Source organism: Biomphalaria glabrata, chromosome 7, assembly GCF_947242115.1.
Source record: "Biomphalaria glabrata chromosome 7, xgBioGlab47.1, whole genome shotgun sequence".
NCBI classification, from domain to species: domain Eukaryota; kingdom Metazoa; phylum Mollusca; class Gastropoda; family Planorbidae; genus Biomphalaria; species Biomphalaria glabrata.
Window position 1 is genome coordinate 26,813,885 of NC_074717.1, and position 18,624 is coordinate 26,832,508.

General features: G+C 33.4%; 1 protein-coding gene across 1 annotated transcript in view; it reads right to left on the reverse strand.

The window, feature by feature from the left end:
• Positions 1–5,340: 5,340 nt before the first annotated feature.
• The window catches only part of LOC106060815 (multidrug resistance-associated protein 1-like), a 30,739-nt gene continuing 17,455 nt past the window's right edge, over positions 5,341–18,624 (reverse strand). The window contains exons 21-33 of the mRNA XM_013218819.2: positions 17,324–17,507; positions 16,968–17,046; positions 15,282–15,426; positions 14,167–14,398; positions 12,445–12,755; positions 11,518–11,717; positions 10,703–10,826; positions 9,933–10,034; positions 7,643–7,789; positions 7,069–7,227; positions 6,811–6,977; positions 6,110–6,304; positions 5,341–5,955 (exon numbers count right to left, since the gene is read on the reverse strand). Coding sequence (XP_013074273.2) covers positions 5,844–5,955; positions 6,110–6,304; positions 6,811–6,977; positions 7,069–7,227; positions 7,643–7,789; positions 9,933–10,034; positions 10,703–10,826; positions 11,518–11,717; positions 12,445–12,755; positions 14,167–14,398; positions 15,282–15,426; positions 16,968–17,046; positions 17,324–17,507 — 2,157 coding nt within the window. The 3' untranslated portion in view covers positions 5,341–5,843. The remainder of the gene's footprint in view (positions 5,956–6,109; positions 6,305–6,810; positions 6,978–7,068; positions 7,228–7,642; positions 7,790–9,932; positions 10,035–10,702; positions 10,827–11,517; positions 11,718–12,444; positions 12,756–14,166; positions 14,399–15,281; positions 15,427–16,967; positions 17,047–17,323; positions 17,508–18,624) is intronic.

Genomic DNA, 18,624 nt, shown 5'->3' on the forward strand with positions numbered 1-18,624 from the left:
TTCTTGTATTTTAATGTTTATTATTAATAGCCTGTATTAGTAGTTAAAAGTTAGGCAATTCATCACTGAGTACCGGCACCTATTTTTTTTTTTACATATATGGCGGGGGAGGGGGGAAGAGAAAAAAAATCCCCCCCCCCCGAAAAAAAATCCTGACGACGCCCATGGTATCAGCTAATAGCATTTTTGAACATGGAGTGTAAGTTACTTTTAATTGATATCTGAACAGTCTTAACATCATCAACTGAAGTCTTTGAGAAATCTGGAGGCTTCATCACAATAGTTTGCAAAGGTTTGTGATCTCATTGTACAGTCACGGGGTCGTGGGAAATATAGTGGTGAAAATGTTCAGCTGCAAACACTATAGCTAACATTTCCTTTTATATCTGTGCATACCTGCGCTCTGTTTCTGTCAATGATCTTGACGTATACGCAACTGGTTTGTCTTCTTGCATTAAACATGCTCCCAACCCTTTAGAAGAAGCGTCACACTGAATAGTAACTGTTTTTTCAGGGTTAAACAGCTGCAGAACTGGAGCTTCACTAAGTGTTTTCTTTATTAGTTGGAATGCATTTTCTTTGCTCTGCATTCCACTGCCACAATATATCTTTCTTTAGCAATTCACTTAACGGCCTGGTGATTGTTGACATGTTTGGAATTTAACTTGACAGAAAGTTCAGCATTCCTAGCAGTCTTTGAATTCCTGTTGGTGCTGGCATCTCCATTATTGCTTTGACTTTAGCTGGATCTGGACGAATACCATCTTCTCCAATCTGTCTTCAAAGGTAATTAACACCAGAAAGTTTATATTGTAGGCTATCTTGTTCTTGTTGAGCTTTATATTCTTATTTCTAGCTCTCTCCTGAACATTTTCAAAAATTTAATCATGTTCTTTTTCATCTTTTGCTGCAATCATCATGTCATCCATGGGCGTAGCCAGATTCCCCGCCAATACTAGCAAGGGGGTCTGGGGGAGCGCCGCCGCCAAGCACTATTTCTGATATTGAAAGCCAACAAAATGCATATTCTTAGGTATCTACAGTGCATTTTCCTGCTATTAAAAAGTTTTATTTCAAAAACCTAATGTGCTTTTCTTACTGACTTAGACCCTTCCGCGCCGTTTGGCGCATTTGCCGTCAAGCTGTTTCCATAAAATTGTAGATTCCCTGCCATTACTAGCAATGGGGTCTGGGAGCGCTAGCGCGCCGCCAAGCACTATTTCTGGTATTGAAAGCCAACAAAATGCATATTCTGAGGTATCTACAGTGCATTTTCATGCTATTAAAAAGTTTTATTTCAAAAACCTAATGTGCTATTCTTACTGACTTAGACCCTACCACGCCGTTCGGAGCATTTGACGTCAAGCTGTTTCCATAAAAATCTGTCACTGGTAATGTCTGAAGCCTCTTCCCATATGCCATGAGGACCTCAATGAATGAGTTATCTTTTTAATAGCAGGAAAATGCACTGTAGATACCTCAGAATATGCATTTTGTTGGCTTTCAATACCAGAAATAGTTCTTGGCGGCGGGGCTTCGCCCCGCGCTGGGGGAGCTCCTAGCGCTCCTCCAGACCCCCTTGCTAGTATTGTCGGGGAATCTACAATTTTTCCACTAACTTATGGAAGAACCTATTCTAGGGCACAATAAACGTCTTCCGAAAGAATGAAGGGTCAGAATGCAATAAAGATTATGTAGGCCTACACACACACACACATAAATACATATGAAAAAAAAATTTCGCTGGGGGGGGGGGAGAAAGAAATCCCCCCCCCAAACCCCCCCCCCCGAAAAAAAATCCTGGCTACGCCCGTGATGTCATCTGACATGATATGCACACCTGGGATGTCTCAGAAAACTTGATAAGCACGTTTCTGTAGTACTTCACGCGCTGAGGATATACCAAAAGGCATTCTCAAGAATTTGTATCTTCCGAACGGAGTATTGAATGTACATAAATAAGAGCTTGGTTCATCCAACTCAGCTTGCCAATATGCATCATTTTGATCAAGTATAGGCTACTTAACACTTTTGCTGCTCCCAGTGAACTATTGAATGTTGATATTGTGAAATTTTCTCTCATTATATATTTATTTAGTTCTCGAGGATCTAAACACAACAAAATGTGACCGATGCAACTCCCTTCAGTTGTAATGCTTCATCCCCTGATGCTCGTAGGGCAGCATTTGAGAGCTTTAACTGACCATCAGTTTCTAAAGTGTTCCACGTTGACTCTCCTGTGTCTATTCATTTTGACGATTTTTCCCATAATATTGACATCAACCATCCAAACTTTGAGATTGTTGTCAGTACCAGTTGCCTCAAACCACAACTCATTTACTTGGCTTGCTTGACTTTCATCTTCCATTGAATCAACAGCCTTGAAATGTTTCGAACGACATTTTGCAGCGAAATGATTTCTCTTTTTACATTTTCGGCATGTCTGCCCAAATGCTGGGCAATTGTATTTTCCATGAGATCTACCACAAGATCTGCAATTTGTAAGGATACTTGTTTCAGCACTCTTTGATTTCTTACCTTGTTAGCTTTTGACTGGCTTTCTATCTTTTTTCTCCTATGATTTATAAGCAGCATCTACTGGTAGTCCTTTCTTAACTATCATTTGGTTCTGTGTATGCTCGCCAACACGAATTATGCTTGCTGCTTTCTCTAAAGTTAAGTCTACGTCTCTCAAAAGTCTCTCTCTCTCTCGATCCGATTGTATACCACATACCAATCTATCTCTGACAAGCTCGTGTCGAAGGTTGTCGAACTTTCTTTTGCCAAATTCTTCAATTCAGTAGAATACTGTTCAAACGTTTCACCGTCTTCCTGACTTCTTGTGAATTGAAATTGTCGTACACAGTGATTTTCAAACCTTTCAATTACTTTGTCTTCTGAAGAAAATACCTTTTATCGAGACGTAAAATGCCACAGAGTCTATTGAAATCCTCGGCATTATCTATGGTCGCCCAAAGGAACAACAGATACCCGATACTTTGCTGATGTCATGTACTCTACTAACGTTCTTGATTTTGCTCTTATCTTTTGTATCGTTTATAATACCCCACCTCCGCTACATAGATGTAATAAAACGGGACCTCAAATCAGTGAACATCAATCAATACTGACCATTGGGAAGACATAGCTCTAGACCGCACCAAATGGAGAGAGACAGTGACCAAGAAAGCTATGGACAGTGAAATAACATGGGTCTCAGCTCAGGAAGAAAAACGTACAATACGAAAAATGACCAGCTCCTCTACCACCGAAGCAAAAGCCACCTTAACCTGCGGTATTTGTGGACTTGAGTGTTCCTCCAAAATAGGGCTCCACAGCCACATGAGGAAGTGTGCGAGATGAACCATAATCGTTCTACGACTGAAGGAGGCCAACTAATACGTTAGTAAAGTACTGTACAGATCGTGCTCTTATAACGTTCTGTGAGCCTATATTTGCCAGGATTTCAGCATTATTTTGTCAAACTATCCAACTTGTGTTGAAAAATGCTTCCAAATACAGTGATCATGAAAAGTCTGCCCAGCCTTCCCACTAGGTGGATGCTAGCTTTCAGATGACACAAGCTTTATCAAGACTTTCCTTGCACTATTCTGGAGGCATTTCAGTCATAGGTGACCGCAAGGTACTTAGGAAGCATTTCTGCAGTGAGAGTCAGGTTTCAGAATGCTTTATCCTTAACATGAACAGAGAATAAACCTCCTAGGATGTATATATATATATTTTTTTTGTAGAGTTTATTAGAAAGTTTTAGGGATAATCTTTTACACAGGGCCGCAACGGCATTTGTGGCCGCCTGCATGCAAAATATAATAAAAATTGCCATCTCGTTTTTTGCTAAAGAAAATATTCTTACCTTATATTTTGGAGTTTATTATTTGAAAATTGATGAAGTATAATATGTAAAGTTGCGTGTGTAAGCAGCGTTCAAATCGACTTAAGTTGACAGTAAATAATGCTATAGAAACACATTTTCGTTCATATCTACTACAAAAAACTCTTTTAATTGAACATCAAGAACTTAAAATATTAAAATACATTCTTCCTTGCTTTCTGTGAAAAAATTATTTTTTTTAAATTAGCGATTTTAAATCAAGTGATTCACTTTGCTGATGTTTGATTGATATCGATAGCACTGATAGTCTTTTTTTGTGTGTGGCAAATAAAAGTATTTTTTTTTATTGTGAAATAGAGCGTTCGGGGTTTCTGACAGGCAGTTGGGAAAATTTGAAGTAGAAGTTGAGGATACATTATTTCTTTATATGAGGAAGTGCTACGAAGAGCAGGGTGCCAGGACATCCGCTCTGTTATCAGCAGCAGACGCCTTGGCTGGCTTGGCCACGTTCGTAGAATGCCAGTAGGTCGACTTCCACAGGACATCCTGTATGGCGATCTAATAGAAGGCAGGAGAGCCGCTGGTCGCCCACTTTTACGTTATACGGATGTATGCAAACGCGACATGAAGCTCTTCAAAATCGACACTGGCAGCTGGGAAGAGGTGGCACTGGATAGATCCACATGGAGAGAAGCATAAAGGAAGGGTCACGGATTGCAGATGTCATACACAACAGAAGCAGAAAGAAGGATGAAAATGCAACGGCGCCAAGTGATTATATATGCCCAACCTGCGATCGCAGCTGTGTATCAAGGATTGGCTTCTTTAGTCACACAAGAAGTTGCAAAGGGAAAAGATCCTCTCTCGAGACGTAAAATGCCACAGAGATATATATAACCCAGTACTTCAAAGGGACCCACGGTTTCAAATAAATTCGTATTGCTCTTAATTCTTCAGTAAGTTCCTTTCTATTTATATTTAATTGATTTTCTATAGGATTAAGTTTTGGCAGTAAATTTGAATAATGTTTCCGCAAAACTTCATTGCTCATATTTTTAATGCAACTTATTTTGTATAAAATTAAAAAACTGTCTGTTCTTTCAACATCTCAACTCCGACATTAAAGCATCTATTGTTGTATCAAATATGGCATTAAAAGGGTCATTAACACTTTCATCATGTTGCTGGTAATCATATCTTTTCTTTTTCTTAATCTAGATTATGAAATAATCAGATCTAGATCAAATAATTAATTATTTTTTTATTTAACTAATAATTAAAAAAAAGGTAAACTAGGAATATTTTTTTGCCAGCTATGTGAAATGCACACATTGCACAATAGATGGAGGTGGCCCTGCCTATACTTTACCATCAAACATACACACACAAATGAATCAGTTTATGACTATTAAAGTTTACTTTAATCTAGAGACTAAAGTACATGGCAATACTTAAAAAATGATAGAGTGGCTAGACCAATCAAATACCATGGCTTTTTAATTATAAAAACGCTGAGTAGATATTTAACATATCCTTAATCAATAAATATAACTTCAATATTCTAATCCTCAACAATAAATGCAAATATAGGTTTCAATATTTTAATCCTCATCAATAAATAGAATTTCCAATATGCCAATTTTTAGAATACTGACACAACCGAAAAAAAAAAAAAAATTCAAATTACATAAAGAATAAAATTCCCTGTTGATAAAAATAGCTGTAAAAAAAAATATAAACCAAAATAGTGAAGAAAAAAACAACATTAGGTACATAAATAAATAATCCATTTCTTTTAAATGCCAAAAGTGAAGAAACAGCTTCTTATTTTTAAAACAGAAACAGCACCAGAATATTTTCTTTTCTCAATATGTTAACAAAAATATTCACACCTTTGGTTTTTCTTGGCAATCAGAGATCAAACATTTAATTAATATTTATTCTATATGTACAGAATTTAATGAAAAAAATAACAACAATTTTTGAAATATTAAACTATTCCAGCATCTTTGGCCATGTCATAAAATACTGAGTTTTTATCAGCCAACAAAGTTTGTGGGGAGTCAAATTCTTTCACTTGACCTTTGTCCATCACTAGAATCCTGGGGAGGCAGTAGTTGTGCAAAAGGTTAATGACGAAGTTTAAAGAAGTTTTCTAAATCCAATATAATTTAAAAACAAAACAATATTAATAACAATACAAACCTAAATAAACTTTGAGTTTTATACAATCTAAACATTTCAAAGCTTACTTACTTATCATAGTCCATGATTGTGTTGAGTCTGTGAGCAATGGCCAGAATAGTGCAATCCTTGAACTCAGAACGGATTGTTTTTTGTATGAGTTCATCTGTTTCCATGTCAACAGCTGCAGTGGCTTCATCCAGTACTAGAACTTTTGTTTTTCTAATGAGTGCTCGAGCTAAACAAACAAGCTGTCGCTGACCAACACTTTAAAAAAAATATTTAAGGAATAATATTTACAATGAAAAGAATTATACTCAATTAGTAAGTCAGTAAAACTCTAAAACAAAGCTGCTTCTGGGTCAACCAAATAATATCAATAGCTATAAAGCAGTAAAATGTCCTGTGTATTTCATTTTATGTCAGGGTACTATGCACTTATTAACAATCCATAATCACAATCAGATCACAAGTTTCTTATATTTCCTCTCTCTCTCTCTCACACACATATCTATCCAGTCACAAGTATGTAATATATTCTCACACACATAAATATCTAACAGATCACAATTATCTTATATTACCTCTCACACCCACACATATCAGACAGATCACAAGTATCTCATATTTCATCACACACACATCTATCAGATCACAAGTGTCCTAACACAGATACAAAATGTTTTCACAAGTATCTGATACATTCTCAACCACATCCTTAAGTTCAATGACAAAGGGTGTGTCATCAAAGAAAATGTTATCAAGAATCTGACCTCAGGTTTAAGCCTCCTTCTCCACACTCATAATCTAACTTCTGGGGTAGAGAGTTAACAAATGCTTTCAAGTGCGCATGCTCTAGTGCTGACCAAAGTACATTGTCAGTATGTTCATCAAATGGATCTAGGTTCATACGCAGTGTTCCAGAGAATATGATAGGATCCTAATTAAATGAAGAACATGTGAAAAAAACTAAAATAGATGTTTTGTATTGTCCCACCCCTCTTTTAAAAGAAGAAAAAAGTATTTTTTACCTGTGGTAATATTGTCAGCTTTGACCTAAGATCATAGAGACCAATGTCTGAGATTTTGATATCATCTATAGTAATGCTGCCACCATCAGCCTCAATCAGACGAAACAATGCAATAGTCAAAGAGGATTTACCTGCTCCAGTTCTTCCAACAATTCCAATCTTTTGATCAAACAAAATTAAACCTTTAAAACCAAAGAACCCAGAATGCAGAGCAGATATCATATTATTATAATATTACTTTCAACAAATTTTGAAGTCAAAAAACATTTTCTTTACTGTGATAAATAAAAATGTTAGTGCTATCACTGGCCAGAATTAATTAAAACTGAAGCTACAAAAGTACAATAAGCAGAAGTGGCTCTAAAACTCTATTTGAGTTAAGACTTCAAGACAGACAGAAATGAGATGGTTGTTTGAATATAAAATTAAATTTAAAATAAAATGATACAAGAATATAGAAATTTTGAAAAAAAAAAAATGGAGGTGTTAAAGACTTTATGTTATCTAATGTTTAAAACTAGGTGGAAAAAATGTAATGCCTTGTATAAAAAAAATGTTAAAACATATGACAAACCTTTTCTCCCCCTTTGATATCACAAGTGACACCTTTAAGAACCAGCTCAAGACCTGGACGGTATCGAGCTTTGTAGTCAATAAATTTCATTTTTCCTTCTTGAGGCCAACTAAGATGAGGTCTATTATAAGGAATAATTCTTGAATTCTAAAAAATTTTTTTTACAAATTAATAATAAAGCTCTTCATTACTAATTAAGAGTTCCATAAAATTAGTTATCTGAATGTTATCAAACATGGGTTTTAAACTCTCTGATGAAAGGCCCTCACTATGTAAAAGTGAATGGTCATGCATAAGATACTAGAAAGATTAGCCCTGGAGTGCCAAAGGGGTGCGTTTTTTCAACAGTTCTTTATACCATCTACACCAGGAGTTGATATCCCCGTTTCAAATTTGATGACAACACAGCCATCATTGGTTTTATGGAGAGACTGTATCATTTGACTATTTACCACTTCTACCAATGGTACATAGACAACTTTTAAATTAATAATGTCCAGAAAACTAAACAAATGACAGTGGATTTTAGAAAGCATAAAGACCAGCTTGCAGAGATTCAGATAAGCAATTAAGACAAGTGCAAGAATATAATCACCTAGGTACAACCATACACAACAAGCAAACATAAAATCAGCACTGATAAAATCTTTACACCAAGAAACATAAAAGCATTTTCTATTATAGGAAGCTATGACAATTTTAAATTGACTAAACAAAAATTAAACTTTTTTACACAGTTACCATGAGTAGACTAATTACTTTTGCCATCAATTACTGGTATGGTTTTACTTCACTGGCACAAAGACATTGACTAAATAGACTAATTAAAAAAGCATCTTAAATCACTCAAACACATCTACTATCTCTTGAAGAACTAGTTCATGAAAGATGCAATTTGCAACCATTGAACCACAGTTGCATCAGAAATGGACAAAGTGGTCAGAAAGATTAAAAAAAACTTCCTTTATTCTGATTTCAGTCAGGGTGTTTCATTGTCATTTGTTGTCACAGCCCATTTTCAGAAGAGCTGGTTGTGTGTGCGTGTTTTCTTGTAGTTTCTTGGTATTTGCATCTTTATCGTCTATATCATTATTATTAAAGTAGTACAGTTGAGGTAGACAATTGAATTCCAAATGATTTTCAATTTGTTTGGACCAATAAAATTATCTTATCTTAAGGAAAATTAGGAAAAAATTTACAGAGCCCTATTTGTCACAGCTGATGATTTTATAAATACTAATGATAAAATCAGAAAGAAATGCCAATGGAATAAAATCACAGCTATCCAAGGAGATTAATAATCATATTCTGACTCAAAACATATTCAATATTAAGCATGAACTTCTCAGACCTTCAAGCCATTAAAAATCTTAAAATGTAAAGCATTAACCTAATTTTTCATTTATTTTTAACCTGATAGTTTTGCAGCTAATGAGGAGAAAGAAAAAGGTCAGACTTTCAATAGCAGTTGATATTTGGGTCTTTTTACAGTGATAATAAAAAAACAGGATTGTAAAAATGCCAAGTAAACAATTTTTTGCCAAAACAAATATTACTCATGACCAACATTTATAAGAGCACTACACCACAAGGACAAATAAGATGTGAAAGAACACTGTCAAATGCACTTTGTCAATAATATAAGATTCATTCAACACCTACTCAAGTGATAAGCATCAGTATTATCTGTTATTATTCTCAGGTGTGCTTAAGAGTAGACTGATACATCCTACAATTCTGTGCTTTCAAATAACATTGTGAGTTCAATATAAAAAGATCTGAATGTCTATGACTAGTAAATATATAATTATACTGTCAAGTTATAGAACATTATATCAAATAATGACCATTTACTATTTATCATATTGTGGGTATTAATAATTCATATAGTTTCCAATAACCAATTGAAACTGTATGGATGTCTTATACTGGCAATTTGGGTAAAGAAGAATGCTAGCCACATATAGAAAAATAATTATTATCATGAAGTACTTGTTAGTAAGGAAGGTAGACAAGGAACTGTAAAAAAAAAAAGGGCTAAGCAAACTAGTTAAGCTTTATTAAATGACATAGCCAATAATGACATGCTTTTTAGATATCAAAATATATTTTTACAATTACAAATATTTTTGTAGAATAATGAAAAACTTCAGAACTTGAGTAGAGCTGAGATTATTTAAGTTCTTAAGTTACAAACTGCAATGAACATATTTAGTTTCAGAATAGTCCATAAAAAAAAAAAAAACTGTCCTTGGGTTTCATACAAACAGAAAAAAAACATATAACTAACCTCATTTTCTGTTTCACAATATTCTTCTATTCTTTCCACAGACACAATGTTAGTCTCAAGATCACTTAATGTTCTCACAGCAAAGTTAAGAGCAACAGTAACCTGAAATGGTGAAGAACAACAATAAGTGTCATGGGAATAGTTTAGCAAGCATTTTGGAAAACTGCCTTTACCAAAGACATTGTGTATGGGCTCAAATAGTGTAATGATTTTGACAAATGTTTTATATAGTGTAATGTGGTGTTACACTGATTAGATCAAGTTACAATGATCAGATCTAGTGGGTTCTTTGTTCCCAAATAAGCATAACACAACTCCATGAAGAATGACAACACAGAAGTTAGTCCCAAATGGAAATTGTAACACTAATTAAATAAATTTAACAAGTACAATTATATCTAATAAGTACAATTATATCTAGCTACTCTAGACAAGCATTGTGATTTCACAAGAATTTTAATTTTCATAGCTATTTTTAGCTATTCCAGAAAGTTTCATATCTCCAAATAACAAGAATGAAAAGATTAACTCATGGACATACATGGAACGCAATAATTTTTTAAGGAATGTCTGCAATTAATAAGACTGTTTCCTTAATGTGTATTTACAAAGTCATTACCACTTTTAAATAGATTCACTCAAAAAGTTTACAGAAATAGTTGCACTAAACCTTAACATACTAAATCCAAGTTGCTGCAGAATTAGGTACTGGTATAGAACAGATTTACAGTTGTACTTATTTAACTCAAATTAGTTTTATTGTAACTTACCTGACTTGCATATGAAACAGACAACCCAACCAGGCCAGCAGGTAAGTCATCTGTCAATAAAACAAAGACAGCAGCTGCCAGAACAATCAAGTTGCCAATGCATTCAAGGTACAGACCCAGCCAACTAGATGACCACAATAATTGAAGGAAAGTAAAAAAGAAATAATGAAGGTAATGGAGAGATGGGAATTCTTTACAGCTTGAAGCCCTTTTTGCAACCTTTGTTTTCAGAACATATTAAGAGTTCCAAGAGCACATCAATTTATTATAGGCATATTTTGTTCAGATATTTAGAAATCAAAAAGTAAAGTTCCCCTTTCAGACCTTGTGATCCATAGGGCAGATGATGTAAAGGTCATCTGTTTCTGTGGCCCATTGTTAACAAGGGTGTAAAGTGGCCAGCACAATGACCAACCACATTTACTTTTCCCTGACTAATGTCAGGTACCCATTAGAGCTGAGTGGACCAAAGATAAATAATATTTAATTGCCTTATGCTTATGCGCTAATTGTCTTATAAAGCAAGTAAGAAAATGATCTTTTTTTCATTTCAATATAATCACTTAATATTCTACATCTGTGTGTCAAGCATGCAGGGTGTAGGAATTCCCAGTCATGTTGTAAAAAAAAACATGAGTCAATGTCACACCAAAATAACATCTAAACAGTCTTTTTTACTTTACTACTTGGTTTAAAGTAATGAAAATGTTTATATATTTTGCTGAATGAAAACTTAAATTAGAACTATGAAAACAGTATTTGCACTTGTACTTTCCAATGTTTAGTGCAACATGGAAAATGTCATAACCACTTACCGATTGGCGACTATACTGGCAAAGTAGAAAGACAAATTGTGATCCACTCTGGCTTTAGAGTCTTCAATGAATCTCTCAGTGACACCATAAGCCCTAATGGTGGCAGCACCACTGACAGTCTCTGAGAAGTGAACATAGATGGGTGACCTTGTAGTGGACTCAATTCTCTTGAGTTGACGGGATGTAGGAATGTAAAATCTCTGAAATATCACCAGGAAAGACTTAAACATCTCACATAGACAGTTTTTCTGATGGCATTATGTGCAGTTTTGTGTTTTTCCATATTTACACATGTTATGAATTCTAAAAACATTCTTGCAATTGAATGAAGAAACTTTGCACTTTGACAAAAAAACTCTAAATCTACATATTTTAGACTTTCATAAGCAAGAAACAAAAAATATAAATATTTTCTGTACCAGTATATATGTTTGTCTCCTTAGATGTTATTGTGTACTATTGTAACCATTTTTTCCAGACATTTTTTTTTATAAAAATTCCTACAGCATTCTGACTACCACCAAAGTTTACAGTGTGCTGAATCATTTGTGTACAATGTAGAAAGAGAGAGAGCTATATCAGCTTGTTTCTGTATCACTTCTGTAACACTTCATTGGTCTCAAGGAAATGGGCTCTTAGAGATTAAACTAACATTAATAACAGTCTACTTATGTTAGCACATTTTTAAAAAAATAATTTACAATTGAAATATTTTGTTTGATTTTAGGACATCAATTAAAAAAATGTAAATGAAGATCCTTAGACAAAAACATTGTTTGTATTACAGTACAGGATTTAACTGAGACAAGGCATGAGTTTAGAATAAAATGAAACTCATAAAATAGAGGATTAAAAGACAAATAAATATATTTAAATACATCAATATATTTCTGTCATTATGAACTAATAAATTCAAATAATTTTTACCTGTATAAGCCAGTACAATATGCCAAGAGGTAGAATAACAACCAGAAACAATGGTGTGCTGTAACCAATGGTTACTATGGTTCCCAGAACTGTGAAAACACATATGTAAAAAGATCTGATGGTGGCTGGCAATGTGTTGTCTACAGTCTCGATGTCCTTGGAAAACCTGTTCACTATTCGACCCATTGGAGTGGTGTCAAAAAATGACATAGGAGCCTTAAGTATATTATCTAGTAAATTGAAATGGAGTGTCCCAGCAGCCTTCACCATTCTTGTAGTAGCTAGTAAGGCAAAGGTCATCAGAAAAAGGCCTGTAAAAATAATTACATTCAAATAATTATTCATTGTATATGTAGGCCCTGGCATAGATTTTTGAAATAACAACAATTGAATTAAAATTTTTTAGAAAAAAAGAATCTAGTAAATATTAAATAAATACTCCCGGTACATATTCAAAAGTCCTGGGAAAAAAAGGAGCTTTCTTTGAAATATTTAAATACAAAAGTACATACAATGATAGGAACCTAACCCATTTCAGATTAACAAAGATATCAAATTAAGAGAAATCATTAAAATAAACATAATTATAAGATACAAAGGTAATTAGATAAACTGCTATAGCCATTAGCACAGTTAATTTTATTTTGCATATCTGAAACTAACCAAATCTGTGTATGAAGTGCATGATATCCCTCAAATGACAAGTTAGTAAAGTAAAAAAGTAATATTCTCTTTCAGACCTTGTGGTCTATTGTGGTCTTTACTTTTCTTCAACTAACGTCAGGTACGAATTAGAGCTCGGTGAACTCAGAGGCACACAAAGATCCTGATATTAAAAATCCCAGTCTTCACTGAGATTTGAACCCGGGAACTTCAGTTCGGAAGTCAAGGGCTTTACCGCTCTACTACCGCGCCTCCCAAATGACAAGTTAGTTGTGGAAATATAATAGCTGTTTTCCTGCCACCCAACTTGACCCCCTTTGATCCATTCCATACATCAACATGTATTGAAGCATCTTAAGCTCTCGAACAGAAAAAAGTTATTGAGAGGAATACTGGAAGACGAAACATTCCCATTGATGCAAAAGTTCAAGATGATAAATATTAAAGATGTAATTTATTGGGTAGCAGAATCATAAGTGAACACCTGTTGAAAAATCCTGGAATAAACTTTGGCCAAGCCTAACTTTTAAAGAAAACTCAAATCAACATGCAGACAGAAACAATGTTGTACAGGTGAAGGAGCTGTTACAAAATATTCCTGGCTGTGAGGATGCAAATGCAAATGATGTGGATGAGTGGCTACAAGCTGATGACAACCATCAAGAATTTAAAATGATCATCAGATCTTTGAAATGGAACTGGAAAACAGATAAGAATGAAGGTGAAGCAGATGATGAAAGAAAGTAGAGGGTTTCCAGCTGCAGCTGCCTTTGATGTAGCGCTATGCTAGGTAAAACAAGTCCACCTCAACCCCCAGTGGATATGTTGTTTGAGGCATTTGTATAATTTTGCTTCAAAATATAGTTTAGAACCATATATAACATTGTTCTGTTTTGTTCATTACACTGTCTATCTTTTAAATGTAGTTTTAGTACATAATGCACTTATTCTTTGTTGGTTTTTTTTTTTTATATATGTATAAAATAACTAGATTAACTGTTTACAAGGGGTAACTAGCATGATCATTTTTGAAAAATGCAAATAGTCCTAACAGCTAACCTTGTGCAAATCCAAGTGCTCCATAAATTCCCAGGTACAAATTATTTTTAGCCACATATTCAGAGCTTCCAGCAGCTGAGACATTAGCCAACAATTTGTCATCAGTCCACATGCTGAGCCAAATGGCAGAGAAGGTGCTCGAGCCTTGAAATATTGTGAAGATCAAGGTCATGAAGATAAATGTAAATAATCCAACAGCCTTGATGTACACCAGGTACACATTGTACTTGACCTACATTGCACAAATTCAACCATAAAACAAATCTATGTAAATAAATAAAAAAATTCTTTCATGTGTAAAAAAAAAATTACTTGTTTTGGTTGTTAATTCATGAATCTTAGTTTGTCCCTTGCTCAATGTTGTAAATGTAATTAACACATGAATTTTTGATGTAATGTTTGAGTTACAACCTTCATGTAAAACTCCTTTGGTTAAATAGTGTAGCAGAACCATAGACATAAATAAATATAGACTGGCTGATTAAAGAGTTTTATGAAACGAAAATTTGTGACTTGCAATTTTGTGTACTTTATTATACAGCATTTGTGAGCAGTATAAAGTTAAGTATTCATATTTATTTCAGCCACACACCTATATATATTGTAAATAAGGAGGCAGTGTAGTTTTGTTTAATCTCTAAGAATGAAGATCATGCAATTTTTCATAATTCGGAAATCCGAATACAATAGATATACATGTTTTCAAGTTACATGAAGTTACTTCCTTCTGCCAGTCTATATTTATTTATGTCTATGAGCAGAACATAATATCTTAAGTATGTTCTATTACCATCCTATATGATTACATTTTATGTAATGGTTTTCTCATAATTGAAAATTTTAATTGCTCCTTCTTAATTGGTAATATTCTTCAAAGAAAAAAGAGAGCAAAAGATACACTCTCCAGAAATTTAAAAGTCAGACGAAAAGAGAAAAACACAAATTTCAAATTTGAAAGGGAAAAAGAGAAACCAAATAAACTAAGACTCTAACAACATAAGGAAACATTTCCTGCTCCTCCCCCTCCCCCCCGGCCCCAAATCACCCTCTCCAAAAGTGATGACACAAAACTAGAGAAATCTGTTGGAAACTATTAATTTAAATAAGTAGCTTACATTGCCTGTCTCTGCTTTCTCTTCCTCTATCAACTGTTCTCCAATGGGTTTCTTTTCTGTTATACTTCCAACACTTTGTGTAGATGAAATACTTTGGTAAGACAGAATTCTTGGCCTCAAAATATTTTCTGATGGATCAATGTGTCTGGTAGTTCAATTCATAATATAAAATACTTCATTAAAAATTATCTAACATTTCTACCTATTTACATTGGCATTGTTATAAGACTATAGTCAAAAACCATTATCTCAGATGAAGAGTACAAACATGAACTGTTTGCCAGGATTACCCAAACAATAATGACTTTAACTTAAAAAAAAATTAAGACCTTAAGAAATGATACAAAAAATGTAGACTTAGAATACAAATCTATCACTTCTGTAAAGGCCACAGTCTTAGAAGGAAGCAGGAACTATAACAACAAAGATTGAAATAGAAGTTCTCACACTTTAGAATTGAATTATGAATCAAAACAAATACAAGAATGGTAAAAGAAAAAATGGAAAGACAGTAGTCCTACAAGAGTTAGGGGAATCCCAAATAGAAGGATGGAGGGAACTGGTTAATAAAGCATGTATGATATTTTAATTGTTCAACAAACAACAGAACGAAAGAATGAGAGAGAAAAAAAAACAAGCAATGTAGTTACTGAACAAAAAAGCAGCATATATTTATCTTGATATCTCTTTTAAAAATTGTTAAATAGCTTTTGTTCAAGTAAGACATTCCTCAAAACACTTTTTTATCAAGTGGTAAAAAATGTGTTAAATTGCAGTAGGTTATGCAATGTATTGATTAAAATGGAAAGGACAATATATTAAAGTATAATTTTAGTTGACAAAAAGTAAACCTACAAGGTTTCTTTAAGTAATTCTTTGATAAAATATCGGAACATCGACCATAGAATGCTACTTTCAAAGTAGATGTTAGTTAATGTTAACTTTAAAAATTGATTGGATGATATAAAATTTTCCAGCATGTCATACCAATCTTATTCTCCTTTGGAAGTGTGACATAACTATTTTACACCATCAAATATAATGTCTATGTTTCCTTAGTCATTTATCTATCCCTTAGTCTAAAGGCCTGGTGGGGCACCGCATAAAATCTGTTGACTGTTTCTCTATTCAGCTCCGCCTTTTGACTTTAATAGAATCTCTTTTAATGACAGGCCCATTCATTCTTTTATGTTGTCTTCCTATCTTCCTTCCTCTGTCTGCCTATTCTTTTTTTTCCTAATACTGTTCGTAGAAGGAAGGTTTTTGCGAGACTTTAGAACTATGTGATATGGCCATAGAGTTTTAGTTTGTGTTTTTGATTCTTATCGCTGAACTAATACAACTTCTAATCTCTTTTTATGTAATACCTAGGATCTTTCTATAGCATCTCAATTCCATTGCTAGGATGCTCCTCTATAGTTCTGCAGTCAGTGTCCAAGATTCACAGCTAATAAGAATGTGGCCATGACCAGGAAGGGCATCTGTTTAATTTTAGCATTGAAGCTATGCCTTTCCCTTTCCAGATTGTTCTGAGTTTTGCAAGCGCTCCACATTTTAATTAAAATGTATCAAAATAGAATGCATACATTTTTTTTTCTTGTTACTTGTCTAATAAATAATTGAGAAAAAACATTAAGTAGTCATTCAGAACTTTAAAAAATAAATTCAGAGAATATTTCTACAAACCTTATAGGTTCCTCTTCAGATGTAGCATCAGACGTCACACTTTCTAATTTTTTTAGTATTCTGTTTTGTAATTGCTGAACTAAAAAAGAGAAAAACACATACATTTAAAAGATAGAGTCTAAAATAATGGATGAGTGATAAGAGCATTTTATTTAAAATTGAAAACTGGATTAAAATTTAAATTGAGGAAAAAAAAATCTGAACAAAAATATTTTTATTCTAAATACAACAATAAAGTTATAAAAAAAAAAAAAAAAAAAAAAAAAAAAAAAAAAAAAAAAAGAACAGCTTTAAAAACTGTCCCCTAACAAATAAAATGTGTTGTACACAACTAGTATTGACATTTGAATACATACTTTCAGGATCTGCCTCAGTTTCTAATTTCTTCTGAAAATACTCTTTTAAAAAATTGGCAAAGGCACCATCATGAGATAAAAGTGCATCATAGGAACCTTCTTCTGAGATCTGGCCATTGCTAACAACTATGATGTGATCAACAAAAGGCAACCAATGTATCCCATGGGTCACCAGTATTCGAGTCTAGGAAAAAAAAATAAAGAAAACATTTTCTTTCGCAAAGAATTATTTTGACATTAATACATTAAATGGGCAAGGATTAATAAGAGTTAAAAGTCAATAGTTTAACAGAAAAAAAAATGGTCATCGTAAGCAAACTACATTAAGTGGCAATATGACTCAAAAACTAATACAGAAAGAAAAACAAAACAAATCTTTCATACAAACTCAATGAGAAGTTTTAATTCCAATATTTTTCTCCTGAACTAAGCAAGATGGAGGATGTCAAGCATCTCTCACTAGATGTTAATGAAAGTTGACAGTGAACTTGAACATAAATCATTATATATGGAGCAGGTCAGAAGATACATCACAGTCACTTAAAATTTAGAGCTGCATAATGTAGGCAAGGTGGTAGAATGGTAAGTTTTTTATATTTAAATCCTGACCCTACCCACCATTGATAAATACCTGAAATTAGTTAAATAAAGTAAAGATGATTGAACATTAAGCTTACAACATATCTTTTGATATCTACCCTTGACTACCCTTTTTACAAAGCTTATATTAACTTACTGTCTGTCTGTCTATCTGTCTGATAAAAAGAGAGTACACATTATTTCTCCCACACCAATCTGATCAAGCTGCACAATTATTCATTGGCATAAACAAGACATGAATAAAAAATTTTTTAAAAGTAACCAATTAGTCAATTCATTACTGGGGATTTAATTTTATAAAAAATACCAACAAGGGAAACTAATCCTTCAGTATTCACAGATATACTACATTTGTTTGATTTAGACCCCCTTAAAAATTGTTAAGGCTATTTCTGACTTTTGCATTCTCCAATCAAATTGATACTATAAACAATTATTTATGTACCTAACAAAACATGAATCAATTTTTAAAAAATACCCACTTAGTCAATTAATTATTGGTAATTAATTATTTTGTTTGATATCAAATAAGGGAAATAACTTGTACATTATTGATAGTTTTTCTGCCCCTTTAGATTAGCTTTTATTTTTTAAAAAAAGGATTTTTTAATATTTTGCTTGTTAAATTATAGTAACAGAAACAGTTAAACTTTACGTCTCCTGTCCAAATGGATTCTTAACAAGTAGCTTTCAAAAGAAAT